Source organism: Notolabrus celidotus, chromosome 20 (assembly GCF_009762535.1).
Source record: "Notolabrus celidotus isolate fNotCel1 chromosome 20, fNotCel1.pri, whole genome shotgun sequence".
NCBI classification, from domain to species: Eukaryota; Metazoa; Chordata; class Actinopteri; order Labriformes; family Labridae; genus Notolabrus; species Notolabrus celidotus.
In genome coordinates, this window is record NC_048291.1 from 6,647,411 (window position 1) to 6,671,482 (window position 24,072).

At 43.3% G+C, this 24,072-nt stretch overlaps 2 protein-coding genes and 1 long non-coding RNA gene across 4 annotated transcripts in view; 2 read left to right on the plus strand and 1 right to left on the minus strand.

The window, feature by feature from the left end:
- Nucleotides 1-6,027: 6,027 nt before the first annotated feature.
- LOC117831947 overlaps nucleotides 6,028-24,072 on the minus strand; it is a 45,469-nt gene continuing 27,424 nt past the window's right edge. Inside the window, exons 2-6 of one of the 2 annotated variants that reach the window (XR_004635109.1) lie at nucleotides 20,513-20,994; nucleotides 9,190-9,329; nucleotides 8,034-8,206; nucleotides 6,842-6,908; nucleotides 6,028-6,342 (exon numbers count right to left, since the gene is read on the minus strand). This is a non-coding gene — a long non-coding RNA (uncharacterized LOC117831947). The remainder of the gene's footprint in view (nucleotides 6,343-6,841; nucleotides 6,909-8,033; nucleotides 8,207-9,189; nucleotides 9,330-20,512; nucleotides 20,995-24,072) is intronic. The other variant, XR_004635110.1, reaches the window with a different exon arrangement.
- hoxb6a (homeobox B6a) lies at nucleotides 11,806-15,484 on the plus strand. Its single transcript, XM_034710856.1, has 2 exons — nucleotides 11,806-12,671; nucleotides 14,380-15,484. The coding sequence occupies exons 1-2, from the start codon at nucleotides 12,119-12,121 to the stop codon at nucleotides 14,655-14,657; spliced, it is 831 nt and encodes a 276-aa protein (XP_034566747.1). The 5' UTR covers nucleotides 11,806-12,118; the 3' UTR covers nucleotides 14,658-15,484.
- On the plus strand, nucleotides 20,208-23,487 carry hoxb5a (homeobox B5a). The gene is made up of 2 exons (XM_034710855.1): nucleotides 20,208-21,023; nucleotides 22,266-23,487. Exons 1-2 carry the CDS (start codon nucleotides 20,321-20,323, stop codon nucleotides 22,511-22,513), a joined length of 951 nt encoding a protein of 316 aa, XP_034566746.1. The 5' UTR covers nucleotides 20,208-20,320; the 3' UTR covers nucleotides 22,514-23,487.

The following is a 24,072-nucleotide window of genomic DNA, read 5'->3' on the forward strand; positions in this document are numbered from 1 at the left end:
CGGTGTCGATGGCACACTGCGGCGGTGTCTTCACCTCAAACTCGAGCACTCATCTGACAGCACCACACTGGATACTGGTAGTGGAAATAAGTCAGAAACTCTTCCAACGTCTAAAGAGGGAGAAATCACTCGTCACTGATGGTGGAATTATAAATAAATATGAGTTTAGTATCATAAGCAAAGTACTTTATTTGTTTCGTAGCTCTGTCAAATTGTGCCACCTTGTGTCATTAAGTTCAGCCCTCTATGTTTTAATAGTGATTGCATTGTGTAATTAAATGTACCTGATGTTTTTCCAGCCTGAACCAATCTCTGATGTGTTTCATTCAAAGTTAAATCTCTGCAAATAAAGCAAATAATGCAGCGTACAGAAATATTACAGCTATAACAAACACAGACAGAGACACTGCTCAAAGAGAGAACACAAAGCAGGATTTTACTTTCTTGTCTGCATTTTGTGAGCAAGAGAAGAAAAAGAAGGAGAGGCAGAAAATGGCGGCTCAGAGGAAGAGAGAAGGAGTAGCTCCCCTCTAACAGCTCTCCATGAAGAAATGCAATAAATTCCTTGTTGTTTTATGAAAATTTACAACTTTGTGATACAAGTTTATGAGTGGCCGCGCGTCGGGATTGGCCGACGGGTTGGTCATGTGGACGCGCTTAACGTGAACATGAACTTTTTATGATTTCCCAAGTGGCTATATTGCTGCTGCACTCAGCTCCGGCCCGAGCTGCCTCTCCTCCTGCCTTGAGCTGCCCGGGGCTCGCGAGGCGCCGCGCGGTGCCCCGGCAACCATGAGGAAATTACCACCATGCTCTAATTAAACGGACTAGTTAATGAGAAAACTAGTTGTGAGCGTGGAAACCGGCAAGAGGAGACAACAACCCGCCCCCTCCCTCCTCCTCCTGCTGCTGCTGCTCTTCCTCCCCTGCTATGGCTCCGCGCTCCGTCTGGTCTCGTGCTGCTGTCTGAGCTGAATCGGCGGACCGAGGTGGGGACGGTTCCGCTGATGAGGAGATGAGGAGGAAGAGGAGCCGCGAGACCAAACCCGGGGAAGCCTTTTTACCCGGGTTGACCTCATTACTTTATCTTATTTCAATTCATTAATTTATCAGCGCGAGGATGAAGATGATGATGATGAGGGGCGGTGATGATGACGACGGTGTTTTGACGACTGGGTGACAACGGGAAACGCACCCCTCCTCCTCATCATCACCCTCACCTCCTCGCGCCGACACCCCACCATCCAATTATCATCCATCCATCCGGTCTGCACTCACCAGGGCTGTCTCGTGCCATCCCGGAGAGCCTGAGTTGCCTGCACGCGGGACACCGAGTTGGTCTGCAGGTGTGTGGGGGCTCGTGACGGATTATCAACAATCGGTAAGAGCTTTTTGAGCGTACATTCCTGATTCGGCAGCCCTGCGCGCGCTGCTGCGTGGGAGCAAATACAAGTCAGAGTGCGGTACTTTCTGTTGTGCGTGATTGTGCGGCTGCGGGCTGATACATGAACGTTATAAATGAGGTGTTACTTTCCATCTCAGATTAGAGCGCTTCCGTGCTGGAGTAGACCCCGTGATGAATTATCCAGATGAATTGGGTCTCTGAGTGGTGGATTAGCTGCAGAAGAGCCAGAGCTCGGCTCCTCCAGATCCGGAAGATTAGCTGACTTCTTGTTGCCCCGAGCCGCGCTCTGCAAGGGAGGGTGTTCAGATGTGTCCATGAGAGGGACGCAGGCTTTGATGTGAGGGCAGGTGTGCTGGATCTGCTAAATCCACATTTCTCGGTAGATAGTGTATTTACTTTTTCTTTATATAAGATACCTTATTGTATCAGCCTCGTGCCGTGTGTGTTTACTTGGTTGCAGGCAGAGTCACTTTAAGCTCAGGGTTTTCTTTCTGTTCTTTTGTGCTCTCGGTTTTGTTGTTTGAATTGTTTCACTTCCAGATCTCAGTGGAACAGCTTCCAGGTTCTTTCAGCTGCCCCAGTGTGTGTTTGTATGTGTGTGTAGGCCTACTACAGACACAGGAATGTTTTTCTGTCTCGCTCCGTCCAGCCCACTTTTATGACTTTGTTTCCTCTCTCATTTCCTCCCTGCGGCGGGGTGTTTTTTTTTCTTTTTGTATTGTTTTCTACAGCTAACTGATCAGGACCCCGCCCCAACACACCCCCTCACCCCAAACACATCTGCAGGTCTGTCTGTCTGTCTATCTGTCTGTCTGTGTGTCTGACTCTTCCCTTTGGTCTCCAATGTGTTGCCATCTCAAATATCAAATAGCCACACCAGAGGGAATCCCTTCATCCCTCAAACACACTGATACACACACACACACACACACACACACACACACACACACACACACACACACACACACACACACACACACACACACACACACACACACACACACACAGATATAGTTATTTGCCATGACCTGTGTATAATTCATCAGGATCAGCTTCTCCATGTTTCCTCTTTAATGTTGCTGTAAATGTCCCTGCTGTTTATTTTGTATCTGATGAATGTTGGTGATTTTTTACTGCTGTATTTGGCAACCCATCTCAAAATTCATGGATGCTAATAAAGCTAAAAGGTAATAATCCCTGCAACAGAAATGGCTTGTATCTTGTTCTCATTATTCTTCTTTTTCTAATAAATATATGCGTTTCCTTTTTCTAAGGAAACGCTACTGTCTTAGAAAACGCCAAGTAAAGGTGTGTGTGTACCTTAATAATGTTTCAGTATATGGTAAAAACAGTTTTTTCTGGGTTCCCAGAAGTTTTCTAAAGTAAAAATATTTACATGAAGATATTAAATATTAAAATGCTTTTTAAATTATACAGGTTTTGAATGCTTTGAATATCAACTGTCCGCAGCTCCGCCACCTTATGATGTGTTTATCTGCACGTTTTGAATATCAGTCAACCCTGTGTGTACAAGGAGCTGGCTGTTGTTGCATGTGCAGGTCCAGTTTGTGCGTCCGTACGAGACTCTAAAATATGTTTGACAAAACTTGGATATTTGACTACCTGAGAGGAAAAGACGGTGGCAGCGATTTAAGTGTCCTTAAAAACACAAATTGAACTGCAGCACAGCCCAGTCTCTCATCTTCTGAACTAATCAATGAGCGCAGGTATCTGTTATCATCTAGAAATATTTTGTAAATACAAAAAAAAAGTCTAATTTAAAAGAAAAGAAAAAATAGAAGAGATAGACTGATGCCCTGGAACGAATTAGATCGCACATTGAAAACCTTAAAAATGTATGTAGGAGTTTTACATATCTTAATATTAACAAGGAACTTTGTTTAACAGAGCCGCAGTTTAGACAGGGCCGTCATTAAAGGACACATCCTCAAAACTTTGATTTTTTTCAGTGACATTTACATTTTTGGTTTGGTTAAGTTAAATATGCGCTGACAGAAGACATGCGTGTTAAAGTCGATGCACTGCCACATACAGTTTCGTACTCACTTTATATTCAGGGCTTCCTACCACAGTTTGTGTTGAACCGGCTCTCATTCTATACACACTTTTAGAGGTGAGGAAGCTACATTACGCATGTTCAGTTCAGCCACAGATTTACAAGATTTTAATTTGTTTTCACTTCTCTAACACACTCTCAGCACACATGGGAGCGAAATCCTGCTATCTTCACTTTTCAAAACAGGGAAAGGTATTTAAATCACCATGGCAGTGAAAAGACAGACCCCTTCAAAACCAAAGAGAATTCAAGAACAAACATTTTTATTAATTAAAAAATATTTCTAAATGTGAAATAAAAAATGTTTTAGAATATAGAAGAGGTAGTCTACAAGCCCTTTACAATGTGCTGACACCAAGTCGTTCAAAGCTGAACGTTTGAGTTTTCAAAAAAATCAAGTTTGCTTTTTTCGCTTGTGTTATTTGAAACTGTATCCTGCTTTGTGTTTATATTACAATTTATGATAACTTATATTGTTGTTTTTTTTACAACTTTACTTCTTCTAACGTCGGTGGCTTTTTTTCCTGTGGGCTGAATGCAGCAGCAGTCTCGTACTGTGTGTTTCTGAGCGCGTGTGTGTGTGTGCTTGCAGAAACTATACCACGGCTCGGGTTAACTTAATATTTATATTACTAATAATAACATATTTTTATCCCTTGGCATATGTATATATAAGTATATGTTTACAAGGCAGTCCAAACTGGCCCACATGCAGACGCGTGCGTCCTCTCCGTTGAATGTTTTACCAAACACAGCCTATTTTAAAGCTTGTTAAATTATTATACTTGCACATTAAAAAAAAGACACATTTTATTTATTTCATCAAAAATATTTCTTAATTATAGTTTGTAATTTACGTTTTTGACAGTTAGACTTAAGTCGCTTTCTATATCTACATTTCTTTAACGCATCAGTGACATCAGGAGTAATTCACTATTTGTGCAAACCTTTTTGGTAATAATCCTGGTTCTAATTCTAGAATATAATTTCATTATGGGAGCTGGCAACACTGTCAGAGTGGCTAAACTTGTCGAAACTGCAGGAGCTCCAGGAGCGGTGCTCACACTAATACACAACCGGGAACATGCTGCTGTGTGGCGGCTGTGATCAACAGCGGACCTCCGCAGCCTCAACTCGCTCCTACAAAACGCTCTGCTGCCATCTAGCGACGAGACGAGCACAGTACCGAGGCAACTACACGAAAACACATCCCTCAGGATAATAATACCTACTCGTCAAAGACTCATATAAACACACGAAATGCCTCCAGTGATAAATGTGTGTCGTTGCTCCAAGTTGTGAATTGTTGTTGTCGAGAAGTGTGTGTACTAGTGTGTGTGTGTTGCATAAAAACAAACTGATGGCGTTCCTGCGTCTTTAGTTTTTCGTCCCCTCTGGAACCAGACCGGACTTGAAGAGAGGCAGTGAGCGCGCACCACGTGACGGTGTGGGTATGAGTAGGCCGTGCATGTCTTTTGTCCTGCTGGTTCTTGGCTCCTTTTCTCTTTCTTTGATGTAAGGGCAGAGAGGGAGACAGATTTGTGGCTCGGAGGGGGAGCTGCAGGTTCGGCCTGGCGGTGAATGAGGCGTGGAGGAATCCATGCGCGTCAGAGAGCACACAAATGACTCTATGTGCGTTTTGCCCAGAGGAAAAAGAAACTCAGGGTGTAAAATCTTTGCTGATTGGTCAGGGTCCCAGTTTCCTATAAACAGAGGCAACCAGCGTCTCACTGTGCGCGTGCATGAGCTCATGAGAGTAAACATAAAGAAGTCTGTTTGCTCTGTGGTTTCATCATCTTTACTGGCTCACTCATCTGCAGATCTGTGCACCCCCTCTCTCCCCCCCATATTTGTACTTCCAGGTGCGTGTGTATTCATGTGTGTGTGATCATGAGGCGGAGAAGAAGAGGGGTTGTGGGGGGCAGTAATCCACAGGGCTGTGTTTAATTTACGACGCCAGCATCATCTGCCTCTAATCCAGCTTTGAAAATCAACTCCAGTGCGTAAAAATCAGAAGGAAAAATCTATATCTCCATTATCACCTCCACCCCCACTTTATGTCTGTTCTATTCGACATCTGAACAACTCTGTTTTATTTTCTGTGTTGAGATTAAAATCATCAGGGCGGTAATAACAGAGGGGAATACCACTTTAGTATTCTGCTGTGTAAAAACGATTCAAATGCGCAACCGTATTCTTAGAAAATACTCTTTTATTGCAATTTGGCAATGTTTGTTCTAAACTAGAAATACACCATAGGCTCAGAGGAACATACAGTAAACAGAGTGATAAATATGTATAGTGTAATGAAAAGTCTTAGAATAAACATGTTTAGATAGTATAGGCCTGTATAGTACTTTAAATGCTGCTTAGTCCAGAACTTGCTTTCCGAGAATAATTATACTTTAAATAGGACAACAAAAATATAACTATAATACTAATAATAATAATAATAATAATAATAATAATAATAATAATAATAATAATAATAATATTCATATTCATATTAATGTCAATTTAAAAACAATAACAACAACAACAACAATAGTAATAATAATAATAATAATAATAATAATAATAATAATAATAATAATAATAATAATAATAATAAGTCAAACATCCGAAACAATGTGCGGTATTTCTGATTTTGGGGTGTCATACGTGCACGTGAAACTTCCAGAGAACACGCTCTTCTCCCCGTGATGCTGCATTCATCCCTCCGTTAATCTTTAACTTGTCCCGGGGCCCTGGTATGGTGGTGTGACCGGGGTACTCGCGCCCTCCGGTAACAGTCCGGTGAACTGACCCTGAGCACGTGCTCACGACGCCGTGAAGGACGCGGCCAGCCGGCTCGCGCTGCCTGGAGACGATTAGAAATAATCAAACAGAAGAAAAGGCACAGTGAGGCAGATTCTTTTAGTTTGTTATTAACTTGTGTGAGGAGAGGTCACACACACACACAGACATACACACACTGATTCTTATCGGAGTCGTGGCAATCTAAAAGCACGGATCTAATGAGCCGGTATGCGTAAACCTTTAAAAAGTAATAATAAAGCAACAGGATAACACATTTTGCCTTTTCCTGACGTGATTTAACGAACGGATTATCTCTTTAAAAACAAGCAAGTCAATTTTAAAATATTTAAAGTATTTAGACTTAGAAAAGTGAAACACAACTCACTTTCCGGTGAAAATGAAAACCTATCTTTCGTTTAAGCTTTGTGGAGTTTATTCAAAGTGTTTCAAACTTTCAAATGGATTCAATAACACACAGTTGAAACAACAAAAAAATATATTTCATGAACGTTATCTTAAATTCAAATTATTATCTAAGATTGCTGCAGTTTCAACCTTACCTCCTCTGTAAGGCGGTGATGCGTTCTTGACAAAAATCTCCAGCCGCCTAACGATCTCTCTGCAATGCTGCAAATTAAATTGTGGGCAAAAAGAGAAAATTTAGGACATTAAAAAATAATGTAAGTTTTAATTTCATAGACAGTTAATTATTCACTGAGTGTGTTAATAAAAACGGAGTGAATAGCGGCTGTTTGGAGCTTTGCCGAGGCAGAAATGAACCGCAGATGAACTGTACAGTGTCCGTGTGTGAGTGTGTGAGTGTGTGTGTGTGTGTCTGTGTGTGTGTGTGTGTGTGTGTGTGTGTGTGTGTGTGTGTGTGTGAGTGAGTGAGTGTGAGTGTGTCTGTGTGTGCAGCACAGCACATTTGTTCATCTGCTGTTTGCTGCAGGCCTGTTTTTCAGTTCGTCGCCATTCCTCGGACTTTACAAGGAGTCATAAACGGTCATAAAGCCATAAAAGTCCTGAGGTCACTCACACGCGCGCGCACGCGCACACACACAGACACACACACACACACGCACACACACACACACACACGCGCGCGCGGAGAGAAAGAGAAAGAGGAGGTGAAAAGGAGCCATAAAACCATAAAGCAGCAGTCTGACTCCTCCAGCTTTAATTGTCGATAATCTCTGAAGTTGCTCAGATTCCTGGAGTTCTTCAGCAGCTCTGCACTGTTTACTCTACAGCTCAATCACAGCTAACCACGACGATTTACTGCGCATGCTTACACACGTTATGAAAATCCTGCACATTGTAATTATCACACATCGCGATTTAAACCCCTGAACAAACCAAGGCATCATTATAAGGTTGATTATTTCCTGTACTGCTGGTGTCTCCTACTGACACACATCCCAGAGAGTATTACTGTCCTCCTCGCATGTTTCGTTGAATATTAATGCGACTGTTATTCTAGCTTTAAGCCTTATGAAAAGGAGTGTAAGAGGCCTTGGATTAGAGACCAGAAGGACAAACTTTGGTCAGAAAAACCTAAAATATTCGCTGCTTTTTTTTTTTTTTTTTTTTTAAAGAAAGACCAGCTTCATACACTTCGTCTTACTTAACTTTTTTTTATCCACGGCAAGCAGAGGGGTTCAACTTAACCCTGACAAAACGGAAGAATGTTAATTTGCAGGAGGAAACTGAAAGTGGTGATAAAAACACAACCCAGTGACAGTTGGTATGTACCTATATCATCTCTTTATCTTCCTCTCCTTCGCTCTCTGTGCTGCTTCAAACCGGCCCCTCACTCAGACAGTTTACAGTCTGCGTTTCCGCCCGAGTCTTCCTCTCCGTCTTCCTCCTCCTCCTCCATTTGTCGCCGTTTGTTTGTGGCTCCTCTCCCCCAAACAGTAACACACCTGCATCGAAAACAAGACATCAATAAAACACAGACAGTTAGCATGCATGATAGGCTAGTGTATGTATATTTCACGTCAGTCACATGATACTGAAACAGGAATGAGGTCACATTGCTGCCTTCATGACCTGATTGCGATGTCACATTAGCATTACAAGTCGTCCTGTCACTGTATTATTACATAAATACAGAAGGAGAAGGGCTAAATATGAAACATTAGTATTTCTAGTTTAGAGTCAGACTTTTGAGAGTAAGTTCTTGAAAGTCTTAAAACTTTAAAGTATTCTGGACTTAAACTCAGAATTATAACTTTGTTTTCCCACATTCCTCTAGATTACATTTTTTTCGTCCTCCAAAATGAAAATTCACAACTCACTGATATGCCTCCCATTCTTTTCCACACATAAGTCTTAATGTCATAAAAGTTTTGCAAAGTTTTTAAACTTGAAAACAACGGTTGACGCCACAAAACACATTAGGACGAATATTTCTAATACCGCTAAAAACACTCTGAGGTGTCTGAGTTTGTGATTCCAAGAGCTAACACTCCATGAGCTCCAAATGCACCTGTTACAAAGTTAAAGTGAAACAATTCTCCATCATTGAAGTCTATTTTACGGCCTAACAAACATAAATATGAGGCTTCTGGAGCTTCATAAAGCATCATTTTCTGGAAACACTTGAGCGTCACCTGCTGAGAGCTGTCCTTAATTTACGCAGCGTGTTAGTGTTTGATTTTACACACTGTAAACACGCTTTTAACAGTTTATCAATCAATGCAGCTCACTCTCACTGTGTCACAATCTCTGATAAATCCGAGTGTCAGTCTGCTGTCAGAAAGTCATATTTCACAGATTCATAGATCATATTTAGCCCTGCAGGCTGCTGAGCATCAAGGTACCTCTGACACTATGCCAAAACCACAGTCACGTGATAATGACAGGCTGTGTGTAATACTATCATAAAATAAAATAAAATACCAACCAGTGTGTGAGTGTGTGTGTTGCATCATGCATGTTCTGTCCTCACTCTGAGAGCTCATTAATGATTAAACCACAGCAGCTCGAGCACAATGCGGCCGCTTCCCGTTCCCACATAGCCGAGAGGAAACAGAGCGTCCTGCCCTGCAGAGAGAGAGAGAGAGAGAGAGAGGAGGGGGGGTCAGAAAGAAAGTAAAATAAAAGAGATTCTCCATCTGTGTAATCCTGTATACACACACACACAGATGGAGATTCCAGGATTAAAGTTATCATCTGTCCCCTGCCCGGACTTTCAAACAGAGAGCAGGCATGGAGTAGGACGCGGATAGAGAGATGGAGGGAGGGAGGGAGTAAAGTAAAAGTAAAAATAGAGTCTTTGTCTCTATTTGTCAGTCGGACTGTCTGCAGACAAGTCAGAGCCTGTAGGGGAAACACAGAGAGAGAGACTTATTTATGGCTGCGGTTATTTTACGACCTCAGCGACACATATTCCGTTTGGAAGGGTGAATGAAAAGCAGGCCGACTGAGCTGCTCTTTGATTTTCTCTCTCTCTGGAAGAAAAGTAGAAAAGAGGCAGTCATGGAAGGGTAGGATATCCGTGTTCTCTCTCTTTTTCTTTCTATTAACACTTTAAAAGTCAAAGAGCAGAATAATAGCAGGCCTACAGTATTTAAGATGTGTGTAACTCTACTGTCCTACTTCATATTTTGATTTTATGTGTGGTTTAACACGCGTATTTTCGAAAATAAAACAAAAGAGAATCCTGCTTAATTACCTGAAAGCCATAGAAAATGTCAGCAATGAAATTTCAAACTTCATTTTAATTGAAGTATAATTTTGGCTCAGTCCTAAATTTATAGTATCATGTTTAACATTTATGAAAAATTAACTAAATTATTAACCAAATATAATAAAAAAAATTCCTTTGGGTTAAAAGAAAAACTAATGAATGGTTAAAATTAAAAATAACTATCATGAAATACATTTAATAGGAAGCAGTGTTCATTTCTCGTTAATACATTATCGTGTAGTGTAATTTTTATTTTATCATAATTAATTTATTCATTCATTCATTTATTTTTAATTGCTTTGAAATCAAGAAATAAAACTATTCAAGGATAATTTGCATTTAATATGAAGTCGTATTAGTTTTTTTATGTATTGTGTTGGTGCTATAATATGTGAAAAAAGACAGCCTCTGTTCTTTTTCTTTCTAGAGTCTCCACATGAATAATTTAGACTCATTTGTATAAAAAGTATTTCACCTGGATATAAATGGCCCCCGTGGAGAGAGTTTGAGGCGCGAGGCTGAGGTCTAATCAGTGTCAGGAAAACGAAGAAAAAAATTAGGAAAACCTCTCCACTGTTTCCTCTCCTCCTCTCCTTTTACATTTCATCCTAATCAGTGTCACAGAGGCAGAAAATAATAATTCACTGCTCACACTGATTAAACAGACTCCTGCACAACACAACTGGAACACTTCAGCTCTAATTTTCTGCAGACACCACAGCCCGGAACAGGGCCCCGTCTATACAGCAGAACACGGGACAGAGCAGGGCCACCACGGGCCTCTGTCATTAATACAACTCTAACAGTTTAAGATTCAGTTCAGAAAAGTCTCCCAGATGATCAAACCATGCCCTGATGGAGAGAATAAGTGCACTGAAAAGAGGACTCACATAAACAGAAAGCTGGCTGAGTGCATAAATCCACCCATCCACCTAAATATACCAGTTATAACCACACAAACACATCCCTTATACACTTTAAATTGTGAGTTAACTCACTTCCACGCGCACAGGGCAACACACAATCTGCGCGCGCTCTCGGCAGTGATTTACACTCTCCAAATTCATTTTAATGCGGTCGGTATTACCCGCGAAGCGCCGGGAATATGTTTTATTATTCGGGTGCCTCTGGTGGTGCAGCAGCAACCCTCCCCAAGGGGCTGCGCGTGCGTGTGTGCGTGTGCGCGTGCTTGTGTGTGTGTGTGTGTGTGTGTGTGTGTGTGTGTGTGTGTGTGTGTGTGTGTGTGTGTGTGTGTGTGTGTGAGAGTGAGAGAGAGAGAGAGAGAGAGAGAGAGAGAGAGGGCTGCTGGTTTTTATGGGTCCCACAACAGACGGAGGAACACACAGGGAGAGAAAGAATCAATTTAACGCGCGGAGGATTCCGGTGTGATTGCGCAATCTCACCGGGAACCGCAGAAAGATACGAGAGAGATTGGATGAGAATTAGAAAAAGAGAGAAAGGGAGATTGAAGAAGGGAAATAGAGAAGGAGGGGGAAGGGGGGGGGGGGGGGGGGGTCTCGGTAGTTCCCAGTCCCCCCCTCGCCTCCCTCCTCTTCCTCCTCTTCTTCCTCTCTTCAACGAAAGGAAGAGGGGCGAACGAATGCCAGGCACGGATGTTCCTTATTGGTCAGTCTGAGGTCAGCTGTTCTCTGCCTCCCCCTCATCCCCCTCCTCACCCTATCCCATCATCTACACACACTAACACACACACATACACACAAACACACACGTACAGAATCTCTCTCCCTTGTTCACCCCTCCTCTCTCTCTCTCTCTCTCTCTCTCTCTCTCTCTCCCTCTCTCTCTCTGTCCCACACTGGCACTCAGCCACCCAGTTACCTCCCCTCTCCTCTGCACCCTCACCCTCCTCACCCCCTCCTCCCAATCTGCGATAAACTAAGTGATAGCAGCAGCCCGTCGGACTGTCGGCTATAAAACACAACAAATCATAAAGTGCAGGCAGGGGAAGGCAGAGGAAGGAGGACGGGAGGGAGAACCGTTAGCCGTTAGCCGTTAGCCTCCTTCTACTCCTCCTCCTTCTTCAGTGCGTAAACCTTGTTGTGTTTGTTTCGTGCCCTCCTGTCCTCCCCTCTCCTCTCTTTTCTCCTCTTTTCTTCTCATCCTCCCTCTTCACTTTCTTCCGATGAGTTCCTATTTTGTCAACTCCTCTTTCCCGGTGACAATACCGGGAACGGGAGGCGCTGGGCAGGCGGCAGCGGAGTCGTTCCTGGGTCAGATCCCGCTCTACTCGTCTGGATACGCAGCCGACCACCCGCTCAGGCACTACCCGGCAGCAGCTGTTACCGCCGCCGCTGCTGTTGCGTACGGTGCGAGCGGCGGCGTGCACCAGGACAAACCTTACTCAGCTTCCTCATACTACCAGCAGGCTGCAAACGGAGCTTACGGTGCGCACCGGGCGGCAGCGGGGGTCGGTGTCGGGGGCGCAGGCGGAGCAAGCACCTGCGACTATGCCACGGCGGCAGCGGCGGCCGCAGCGGCAGCCACGAGCTTTTACCGGGACAAGGATCTCCCGTGCAGCCTTGAGGAGCACCAGCTCGCGCAGCTGGCACAGGAAGGCATGCACCGTAAAGCGGAGTGCGCGGGGCTGAGCGGCAAAGGGCTGTTCGGTGAAACGATGGACGACAAACAGTCGGCGCCCATCTACCCGTGGATGCAGCGGATGAACGCGTGTAACGGTGAGTGTCTTCCTCTCTTTCTGCATATTTTATGATCCCGTCATAAAACTGACGTTTGTTTCCTCTGCTGTCTTCCCTCTCTCCTCTTCCTGCTCCTCCTCTCCCACGAGCTGCTTTATGATCCCGTTTGTTGGCCTGTCAGTCAGTCATGTGCTCGGTTCTTTATTGTCCGTCATAAACCGGGTTTGTTTGGGTTGTAGCTCCTGTTACTGTAGTGACCTGCTGACCGGAGCTGCTACCGAGCGGGGGAGAAAGCTGAGAGGAAGAGGCTGTCAGGGAGTGTTGTGGGTGAAAACAAGGAGCAGATGAAGAGATAGATAGACAGAGAGGAAACTCTAAGCACGCAGCTTCTACAAACACTTCATCAGTTTCACTGTCCCTGGGTTATTCTTGTTATTTCCTTGTTTAAACTTTGGGGTTCTCTTCCTTTGCCCGGGTTAGAGAGGAGCACAAAAAGTAGAAAATGACATTAGAAAATAAAAACAAAACACTTCATCACCTCGTGCATTTCTTTTCTGCACACTTCTAACACCGCTCTCCTGATAAAGGAAGGGTGTAAGAACAGCCCCTGCTCCTGTTATCTTATATGGAGCCTGCACTGTTAACCTTGTAACCGCAGACACTGTTAGCGCTGTTTATTCATAACCGAGCAGATTAGATATTAGACTCATAACCAGGCCTGAAAACGCTGCCAAGCGCGTGCTGAAAGTGAGACATGCAGGGTCAGCTAGAGTTGATTTATTCAGGCATAATTAAAACTTTCTCTCTCTCTTTAATGAATCCAGAGTATATGCTGATTGTTGTGAGCCATATTAAGCCCGGGTGTCTTTGTCCACTGTCCGGTCCGTTCAGTGACTAATGTTGGATGATTCAGAGCTGCTGCTGTACGAAGTCCTGCAGGACACTCAGACTTATGACAGATGAGGTGGGAACAGGCTCAGCCGCAGAATAGAAAGAATAAAACCTTGAAATGACAGGCTGAGGATGTAAATGGCAGCCTGAGAGAGAACAGAGTGGCACACGAACTCCCGAGAGCTCCTCCATAATCCGGTTTATCTGACTCTTTATTTATGGATATGTGAGCTTTAGATATGAGCGAGTTTGCTCTCTGTGCCTCTCATGGATCGATACAGAAACTGAAGCTGCTGAACTGACAACAGGGCGATTTGTTTACCACCGGGGGCCAAAAATCTGTTGGAGGGTCATAAAGCTCTGCAGACTGACCCTCAGAGGGGGAAAATCCACTGAAATATAACCTTTAGCTATTATTATTATTATTATTATTATTATTATTATTATTATTATTATTATTATTATGGATGAATATTTGTTTTCGCTAGACGGGAAGTTGTGACTCCCTGAAGTCAAATAAATAAATTGGTTGTTGTTTGTCACGGCGTTTTGATTTAGTTCCGTTTCAAATCAGCATGATAATTCCAGCTTTCTCTGCAGATAAAAATAAAGTTTCAGTTTGGCTGGAAGAAACATTTAACTGTTGCTGTACAGCTGCACAGATTTTAATGACACTCTCAATAAATGTGCCTTTTGGGTGGACAAGAAAGAGCTCATTTGAACTTTTTTGAACCCTTTCTTCTCAATGGGGAAAATATAATATGTATGACTAAAGTGGGAGAGATGTTCAGAAAAGAAAAGTCCCTAGGTAAATCCTTTGTGTTCATATATCTCCTCTCCCTCTCTTCTCTCTCAGGGACCTTTGGTAGTCCCGGGAGGCGCGGGCGTCAGACATACACGCGCTATCAGACCCTCGAACTGGAGAAGGAGTTCCACTTCAACCGGTACCTCACGCGGCGGAGAAGGATCGAGATTGCGCACGCGCTCTGCCTCACGGAGCGGCAAATCAAGATCTGGTTCCAGAACCGGAGGATGAAGTGGAAGAAGGAGAACAAGCTGATCAACTCCTCTTCGTCGTCCTCCTCTTCCTCCACGGTGAACGGGGCGGAGGAAGAGGAGAAACGGACGGAGTGAAAAGAGGAGTAATAAACTGATGGAGACATTAAAGAGAGGAAGAGGAGGATGGAAGAAAAGACTTGCTGGTTAATCCCTCTCCCTCTCAATCTTAGAGTTTAAGTCAGGACGGCTGTGTGGTGTAAAAACTCTGGGAAAGAGAGCAAGAAAGAACGAAAGAGTCCTAGGTTTATTTTATTTAATTTTTGTTGCGGAGCAGGACCGAAACATGTAGAACAGGAGGAAGGAGGAGGAGAATATTCTTATTTATCCTTCTTATACCGCCAACTACTTATCTATGTATCTATTGGCTGAAATTTCCTCCCTGTGGTGTCTTAAAATTGGTGAATTAGCGATAAAACATTCTCGAGAAGGAACCCTTTGACCCAGGAAGGAGCAGACTAAATTAAGAAATGTCAATGAGAGAAAAAAAGAGCAAAAGGAGGAGTGAGAAAAACGTTTGAGGACGGGCTCTGGCGTTAGAAAATGTGTTTGGATATCCTTAAAGTAAAGTGAGACACATTTCTTCTTGCATTCCAAAAGAAAACTACCTAACTTCGTATTCTACCTACTTCTGATTTTGTAAAATGTACTTCCTGTCTGCTGGCACTTGTTTTGTTCAGAAACTTTTGGACTCCTCGGGCTTTCCCTCCTAAATATTTTTTTATTTTTTGAACGTTTTGTGTGTATTATACCTTTAAGTAGCCGAACGTGCAAACACGCTCACGCACACAGACTGTGGGAGGAAAAGGCTATTTGAGAAGTGTATGTAGGCCTGTGTCATATGTTGTTCATATTTAAACTGTATAGGAAAAAAAATACACCTTGTACGGTGGAGATAATGTAAATTTGGGTGGGGATGGGGTGGGGGGTGGAGTGGGGGGTAATTTAAGCTGTCCAGCTGTTTTACTTTTCCAGTATAGGGGTAGTGGGTGTAGAGGGGGTGTAAACCTACTGATGTTATTCTCCAAACTACCTAAAAACGTTCAGGAAAGTGTATATTTTATGGATTTTTACATTGTTTGTTTATGTTAGTGTTTTTGTCACGTAATTACGTAAACTACCTGAAAAAAACGTTCAATAAAATGTCAAGTAATGATCGCACAGAGCTTGTTCTTTGATTTATTGATCAGTTAAAGATATATGATCAATTTTAGTTTCATTTTATAATTTTTTAGGTCTAAATCTATGATTTCCAGACTTCGAGGCCATTATCACGTAAACACATCTCGTGCGTAAAAGCGCACGGGATCTTTATTCCGAGGGGAAGTGACAAGGGGCGCGAGCTGCTGCTAATGGCGGGCTGAACTAATTAATGACCAGACCGAGGGGGGAGAGAGAAAGTTGACCTGTCCTCGAGCCGGCCAGCCGAACACGTCACACGTATACACACACACTTCACCCAGACAAAGTGGACAATGTCCTCGTGACCCTTTGAACTCTGCGTGTCCTCTGAGTGACCGGCGCGCGGCCTCCAGGAGCTCTCACGGGATCTCAGTGATGGACCCACGTGAACACAGGAACACTTTTTACCTCCAACATCCAACAAACAATAGGAGTTATTTCAAAATTTAAGACGCAATATCCCAATTTCTGTAAAAACACATCAATAAACGAAAGAATATAAATACTATAAATTAAACATTCTGCTGCTGTTATTTAGTTTCACAGAGAAGCTTTAACGCTGGTGTTTCCCCCTTTTTTTCCATGCTATAATTTTTCATGTAGGCTATATCATTCTAAGACCAATCACACCAAACTCAGCACATGAGTTTTAAATTCCCTCCACCAATAAGTCATCCAAAATTAGACTCTTTGACCTGAAGCCGGCGCTACAACAATTAAGTGTATGTTTTGGCAGTTATCTAAAAAAAACTGGCTTTCCTTACAGCCAAACGGAGTTCATTTTTAAATATCCTCATTAATCTGCACCTTTAGTCCAAACACCTTCTGGTATAGAACTAAAACACTATACTACTATTTTCGGTAAGTGCTCTTAAACTGTAGAACTTAGCCTTGATCACCTTCAAATCTTACTAATCTAAAGTTGTAAACTTTGATAAGTCTGTTACTACTTTCTGATCCTTTACAGTTTTATAAAAAAAAAAAAGCTACATGTGAAATGTGTCTGCAAGATCTTGTGTGTGAATTTAGACTCAACTTTAAATGTCATAACAAATAGTTTTATAAATACCTTGATTCATTAAGAATCAAACACTCAGATGCAGCTGCTCCAACCTAAATAATCTAAAGAAAATACAATGTATGGAGCTGCAGCGTCATGTTTATCAGACTTATAACCAGCATGTATTTTCTATATTTCTGCATACTAATATACTACCAGTAACACTTGTTTAAGTCAGTATTAAAGTGGGTACCTATTGGAGACACTCATGGAAAGTCTCTGGTTTTCCTACAGCGAGTCAGTGCGGGAGTTTTCAGTTTGTATTCAGGTCAGCATGTTGGCAGCGTCTAGGCTTCTCAGTTAATAACTATCACCACACTGAAGAGTAGAATACGTTCAAACGCTTGTGGTTGGAGATGCAGTTAGGTTGCATTTAATGTGACTTCATTAATATTATAGTTTGCATTGAGATGTCCAAAAACACAAATTAGTTAGACTTAACATTGAATCATCTCTGCAGACAACATCCTACCGAAATATGGTTCTAACTGGTTTTGTAGTTGCTGTATATCTATATATTTTTGTCTGTGGTCATAACTGTATTGTAAGACGAACTTCACAGTAGCAGATGTTCTGTGTTTAACACAGGGAGGATTTTTCACTGTGACCCACAGGGCTCATTTGCACAAATGTGCAGCAATGTGTTACCGATCCTTGTTTTGTCTAGACCACATGAATGCTTCAACTTTTGTTCCTGCAAATTTAAAGTTTTCAGGAGTTTCTGCACGGTGCTTTGTTTTTACTGTTTGACTTTCTGAGATGCTTCAGTAACAGCTTCATCAGACTGCTGTAGAAGAAATCTCCAAAACTGGAGGCTTTAAAACTGCATCGTGGCATCTGTGTGCTGCTCCAAATGAGGATTCATGAACCCTACAGATGACTTTGGATTGTGTTCACGGCCGTGCGCACTACATGTAAGAATATCTGCAGTTTGTAGAGAGGTTTTTATCCATAAACAATATGAGCAGAGGCAGATTTAGAAGGCGACTCCAGCTGGGGCAGCTTACTATACTAAGAGGGGCTCATTGTGCAAACAGACCTCAACTTGAAACAAGAGCTATGCAGGAGTTTTTGAAATAGAATTCAAAAACTAAGTATGTAAAATGTAAAGTTGTTTTTCACTCTATAATGTTTCTCACTATTAGAGATTTGTATTTAATATAAAAACCAAGGCAAATCATGGCCGTGGCTTCCACTCATGTGAAACTGTGGTTTGAGTTTGGACTACAGGCTGTTTCACATGGTAAAAATATTCAGTGTGATGGTGAAAATCTAAATATAACGATGGGAGTGTATTCAGAGGTCTGTGCCAACTGGGTCGCTGCCTCCTCCGCATCGTTTCTACAGCCTGCAGGCCATTACAGGGACACTTTGGCCTGTGCTAACATTCAGACCCAGAGCTGATTTAGTGTTGATATCAAAACTGTGTGTAAGATCGTAAACGTGATATCTGTGCTACATTTAGCCTGTTTCAGTTGTTTTAACCCGCCTGAAGACTCATCTTATTCACGATAATTTCCATTCCAACTGCTGGTTTGTGTTGTCGACTCAGTGTGAGAGCAGCTGAGTGTCTGAAATGTGGCCTGACACTACACACACACATACTGAAGCACACACACACATACATACAGACACATTCCCCACAGAGTGCATCCATTTGTATCATTTCACACACACAAATCTGGAACTCTTCATCTGTCCTATGTTTGAGCTTGTGTGTATGAACATGTGTGTGTCAGAGCGAGAATGAAGCATGCACACCCGGGTGCACAGTGAGGCCTAATACAACACACATACACACACAGTCACTCACACTCTCTGAGGCACCCCGGCTGAAATGCATCCCGACTCGGGAATCAACAAATCATAAATCAGCAGATTTCCATCCAGTGTGGACGTCACAGATCAGGTTTAACATTCCTCCTCTGCAGCTGGAGGGGAGGCTGCAGAGAGGAGGGGGAGAGAAAGAAAGAAAGAAAGAAAGAAAGAAAGAAAGAAAGAAAGAAAGAAAGAAAGAAAGAAAGAAAGAAAGAAATATGACTGTCTGTGGTGGCCAATGTTTATCGTTATATGTTTTTGTTTGTGTTTGTGTGGTTAAAGTTATAATTAGAATTGGTTCTTTGTGCCACCTGGCTGGAAAAGGCACACTGAATATTTCTGTAGAGTCTTCATGCTGGTGAGGTTGTTCTCATACTGCAGGGGGCCTGATTGGGACAACAACAGAGATGGAAGCATATAGGGAAAAAAAGCATGTCTCATTAAATGAGTGCAGATGTCAATATTTCAGATGGATTATATACATATACTACTACATTATAAAATCAGTATAGAAGTGGTACTTTCCCTGTTTTAATATTGGAAATTAGGACAGATCACGTGCCATGATTGCGTAACTGCATCTGGTTACGGCTGTGCCACAAGGGTGCGTAATGGCGCAGTGATGTGCCATTAATGGCGCAGTAAGTGTTGGTTCATTTTTGTGGCGCATGTTGTTGTTTTTTCCCAAATTGTGTATTATTATTATTATTATTATCATTATTATCATTATTATTAGAATTGTTATAATAATTATTGTTATTGTTGTTGATGTTATTACTATTATTATTACTATAATTAGAAATAGTTGTTCATGTATAGGTCTGATGGTTGATGTAAAACAGGAGCTATGAGCTGTATGTGCAGAGCAGCATCACCTATTCTAGTTTTTTTTCTGACGAGCTGAACATTTTTTTATTTACGGGTTGTTTATTTTTGTTTATGGTCACTGGTTTCTAATTTCCACCCTCAGCAAAGGTCAATGAACAGGCCTGAGTGATGAGACACATAAACACTCACAAGCTGAGAGCGAATATTTTATGACTGTTCTCAGACTTTTTTTTCGGTGTCTACTTTCCCTGTCTACTTCTCTTTCTGTGTTTTTAATCAATGCAATAAATTATGTCTGCAGTAGGTGGCGCTCTGAGCTCACCCCCGGCACCTCCAGCAGCAGAGTAAACGGGTGAGAGGGGGGAGAGAGAGAGAGAGAGAGAGAGAGAGAGAGAGAGAGAGAGAGAGAGAGAGAGAGAGAGAGAGAACGGGGAGAGGGGGAGGAGAAAAGGAGAAAGAGAGAGAGCTTCCCCCGCCCACCCCTTCATCATTAGAAACCTCAGAGCATGAATTACCTCTCCAAAGTCATCGGCGAGAATTTACGACTGGTCAACAAAAGCACGTGACCGCCCCCCCTCCTTCTCTCTGTCTCTCTCTCTCCTCCCTCACCTCACCCCTCACCTCCCCCATCACACACACACTTACACACCCCTCAATCCAACACACACACCACCCCACCCCCATATTTGGACGGCGCATACATAGCTAAAAACGAAGTACAGTGCAACGCCATAATTCACTAATACATCATAAATCGTTGAAAGTACCAGCGTTATAACGACCAAGAGAAATCTAACAAATCAAGCGCCCCTTAGTCCTCAGCTGTGAGCTGCAACTCTCTAAAACAACCTAAATGAGCTCTTACTTTGTAAACTCGTTCTCGGGGCGCTACCCAAATGGCCCCGACTATCAACTGCTAAATTATGGAGCCAGCAGCGGCGCAATGAACGGCGGGACGTACAGGGACTCTTCCTCCGCCACCATGCACCATGCGACGGGCTCTTACGGCTACAGCTACAATGGCATGGACCTGACCGTCACTAACCGGGGAGGGGGGAGCGGCGGCGGCGTCAACACCGGAGGACACTTCGGGGGAGGCTCGGTCGTAGGGGACTCCCTGGGCTTCGGCGCTTCAGCCTCGGACAGGAGCTTCAGACAGCCGTCCAGCTGCTCCCTCGCCTCTGCGGCAGACTCCCTCCTGTCATCCGGCAATGGAGACACCAAGCTGGGCGGACAGGGCTCTTCTCCACGCTCCGAGCAACCAGGAAGCGCTAATCTCAGCTCTCCAAACCTGTCCTCCGCCTCTTCCTCCGGCGTTGGTGGTGGTGGTGGTGGTGGAGGCTCGGCGCGGCGCTACACGGAGCTGGAAGACGCGTCTCCAGAGACAGAGGAGCTGCAGCACAACCGGGACACCGGGCATGGCAGCAACCCACCAACCAGGAGTGGGCACCCGCAGTCCGGGCAGAAGCAGGAGAGCGGCCCGGCGGGCGGCACGACGGGCAGCGAGGCTTCACCTCAGATTTTTCCCTGGATGAGAAAGCTGCACATTAGCCATGGTACATGCTGCTCTAGTGCTTACTGCTTATTATCTGTATTAAACAGGGACATAAAATTCATAGTGCTGAGTCCTGTATGTTTGGACACATGGGGGAGGTGACAGTTTAGTGCCTCTTTATTTATTTGTACACACTAAAAATTCGCTGCTGCCTTGATTTGAGTTTAGTAAACTGCTGACATGAAGCCGTGCTTTCTTGTTGTCCGCGCCCCACCGAGCATTTTCCACTGCGTCAGTTAATATTTTCATGTGACATTCAGGATTCAGTCAGCATTGTGTTTTAATTTGTGCCTTGCTTTCACTGAGATAGAAGTATGCAGATTTTTCAATTGTTTCTTTTTACTAATAACAAAAGCTGCCCTGCTGAGGTTAGCGTGTTGTGACAGTGCATCAGGCTGCAATTCGTTCTACATTTCCCTCATGTAGCAAGGGACGCCGAATAGGTTGTACCCTCTGTTCCTCTCCCCCCTTTTTATTTTAGCAAATTCCACAAAAGCGTCATAAATCTGTCAGAGGAGAGGCAAGCCGGGCAGCAAAGCCCAACAGGCTGAGGAGCGCAGACAGAGCCGGGTGGGAAAAGAAAAAAAAGAGGAGGCCAGGAAGGCTTTGGAGGCTGTTGCTCCTTTGAAAAGTGAAGCTTTATTACGTGTGGGAACTTTATTAGAGAGGTGAGACAGAGGACGGGGCAATAAAACCCTGAAGGGAACTGGAGGGAATGAAAAGGGGGGGGATTGAGAGGGTGACGGTGAAGAGGGGAGGTTAAAAAAGAAAACAGTAATGTGACAAATAAAAGCAAATCTTTTAGCGAGGGCTGCGGAGTGGAAATAAAACGTGTCGAGAAAGAGAGCTGTCAGAATCAGGGAATGAAATATTGTTGCGCCTTTACGCACGTTGGCTCTGATGACAATATGGGTGAAAACAGCATTCTGTTTGTATGTGGGGGCAGAGAGGGGGTGGACACAATAATATTAACACCTGTAGCGTCCATGTTCTGGAATACAGTGCAGTAAGAGTGTATAAAAACACAACCACTGCCATGCGTAATGTGCGTCAGAGAGATGTCCATTCAACATTATTTGTTGGACATTTGTAGGGTGGTGGTTTTGATAGTGTATGAGTTGACATATGTGTGTAGTATTTTTTTTCCACGCACTGAGTGTGTTTCTAAATAATCATCCGTTTCTATGCAGCCAGACATCCCCCCCCCCCCCTTAACAGCCTTTTGTCCGCTCCAAACCCTCAGATATGACGGGCCCGGACGGAAAACGGGCGCGGACAGCGTACACTCGCTATCAGACCCTCGAGCTGGAGAAGGAGTTCCACTTCAACCGGTACCTCACGAGACGACGACGGATCGAGATTGCGCACGCGCTCTGCCTCACGGAGCGGCAGATAAAAATCTGGTTCCAGAACCGGAGGATGAAGTGGAAGAAGGACAACAAACTGAAAAGCATGAGCCTTGCCACCCCCGGCAGCGCCTTCCAACCCTGAAAAGTTGCATATAAAATATAAAATCCTCCGTCCACCTCTTTGGAAACCACGTGCAGGCTTCCCAGGAAGAGAAAGAGACACAAAAACTAAAGAAACTTGAAGAAAATAAGACAGGAAGCCAGCAGAGTGGAGTACGAGGAGACGTGACGAAGAAACGTGTAAAACAAGCAGATTCCAACTCTAGATTTTCAAAACACTTCCTGAGTACTGTACAGCAGCGCAGCACTTTTTATTTGTCGGCATGTTGTTAGTCTTTGGTGTTCTAGGGCAACTTTAAAATAATGACTGTGGTACTTTCTCTTGTAAAAAAAAAAAAAGGAAAAACTTGGTGTTCCTGTTTGTTGTCGTCGTTTTTCAAAAGAAGTGTCCAGAGGCGAGGATGAATAATGCTACCTAACTACCTACATCCTACCTACTACCTGTTGTTTGATGTCTAAATATCGTTTTATATGTCACGTGCGATGTTTTGTATTTTAAAGTTAGCATGTGTGCTCTCATTGTAAGTTATTTACAGCCAATAACGCGTGTATAGCGTATTAGTCTGAGTCCCCCTTCATCTATGTTTGTGTGGGTGTGTATGTGCGTTTGTGTGTGCGCGTGTGTGTTGTCGTTTAAAACACCATAATATCAATCCATAATGTTGTGTATAGCTCTACTATTCAAAAAGTGTAACTGTATATTATTAATTGTTATTGTAATTATTGACTCCATGTTTCAGAAAGGATGTATAGATATATATTGACATTTTTAAATGTGACCAGTTGGCTACCTGTAGTTGCAGTGTGTGTGAGTGTATGTGTGTGTGTGTGTGTGTGTGAGAGAGAGAGAGTGTGTGTTTGAGAGTGTGTGTGTGCGCATGTAAAGGAAATGGCTACCGTCCTGTGCGGCCTGTAAGCTTTCTGCCAATGAGCTTTTTGTATTTGTTTGTAACTTGGAGTAAAAAAACCACAACAATAAAGTTTCCAATACTCTTAAAAAACCAGACAGACTCCTCGAGCTGCTCGAGCACCAAATTGGCTCACAAAAGGCTGAAGAGACACACGTGCCAAAAGGTGTACAGAACTTCAGCTTGTCAGAAAGGTCGGCTAACTACCAGTTAGGACACAATGTCCGAGAACAAAAAAGAAGTATATGCAAATTCTGGCACGTAATTCAGTATAGCTGAGAAAAGCCATTGTTTCTGAAAGTGTTGTCTGAGTGATCCAAGTCTGACTATTGTAGAAAATTAACTTTGTTATAAACATCTGTATTTCCTCCATAAAATCTCTTCTGCATATTTCCGATGAACATCTGAGGAAATCCGTGTTAAAGCAGTTAGTTTCTAGCACTGCCAAACTGTTCAAGATGGTATAACCAAACTGCACCGTGCGTAAAGACGCATAACCGTAGGCCTGTCTTTGGTTTTCCGGGCCTCACTTTGCCACATGTCTAAATACAATCTCCTGGAGCTCAGCAGCGAGCTCACCAATCACAAAACAAGCTGCATTAAACTCACACTGAACAGATGCACACAGGCCAATTTCCATCTTTGCTGGCTGAGCCTGAAAAAGACAAATTGG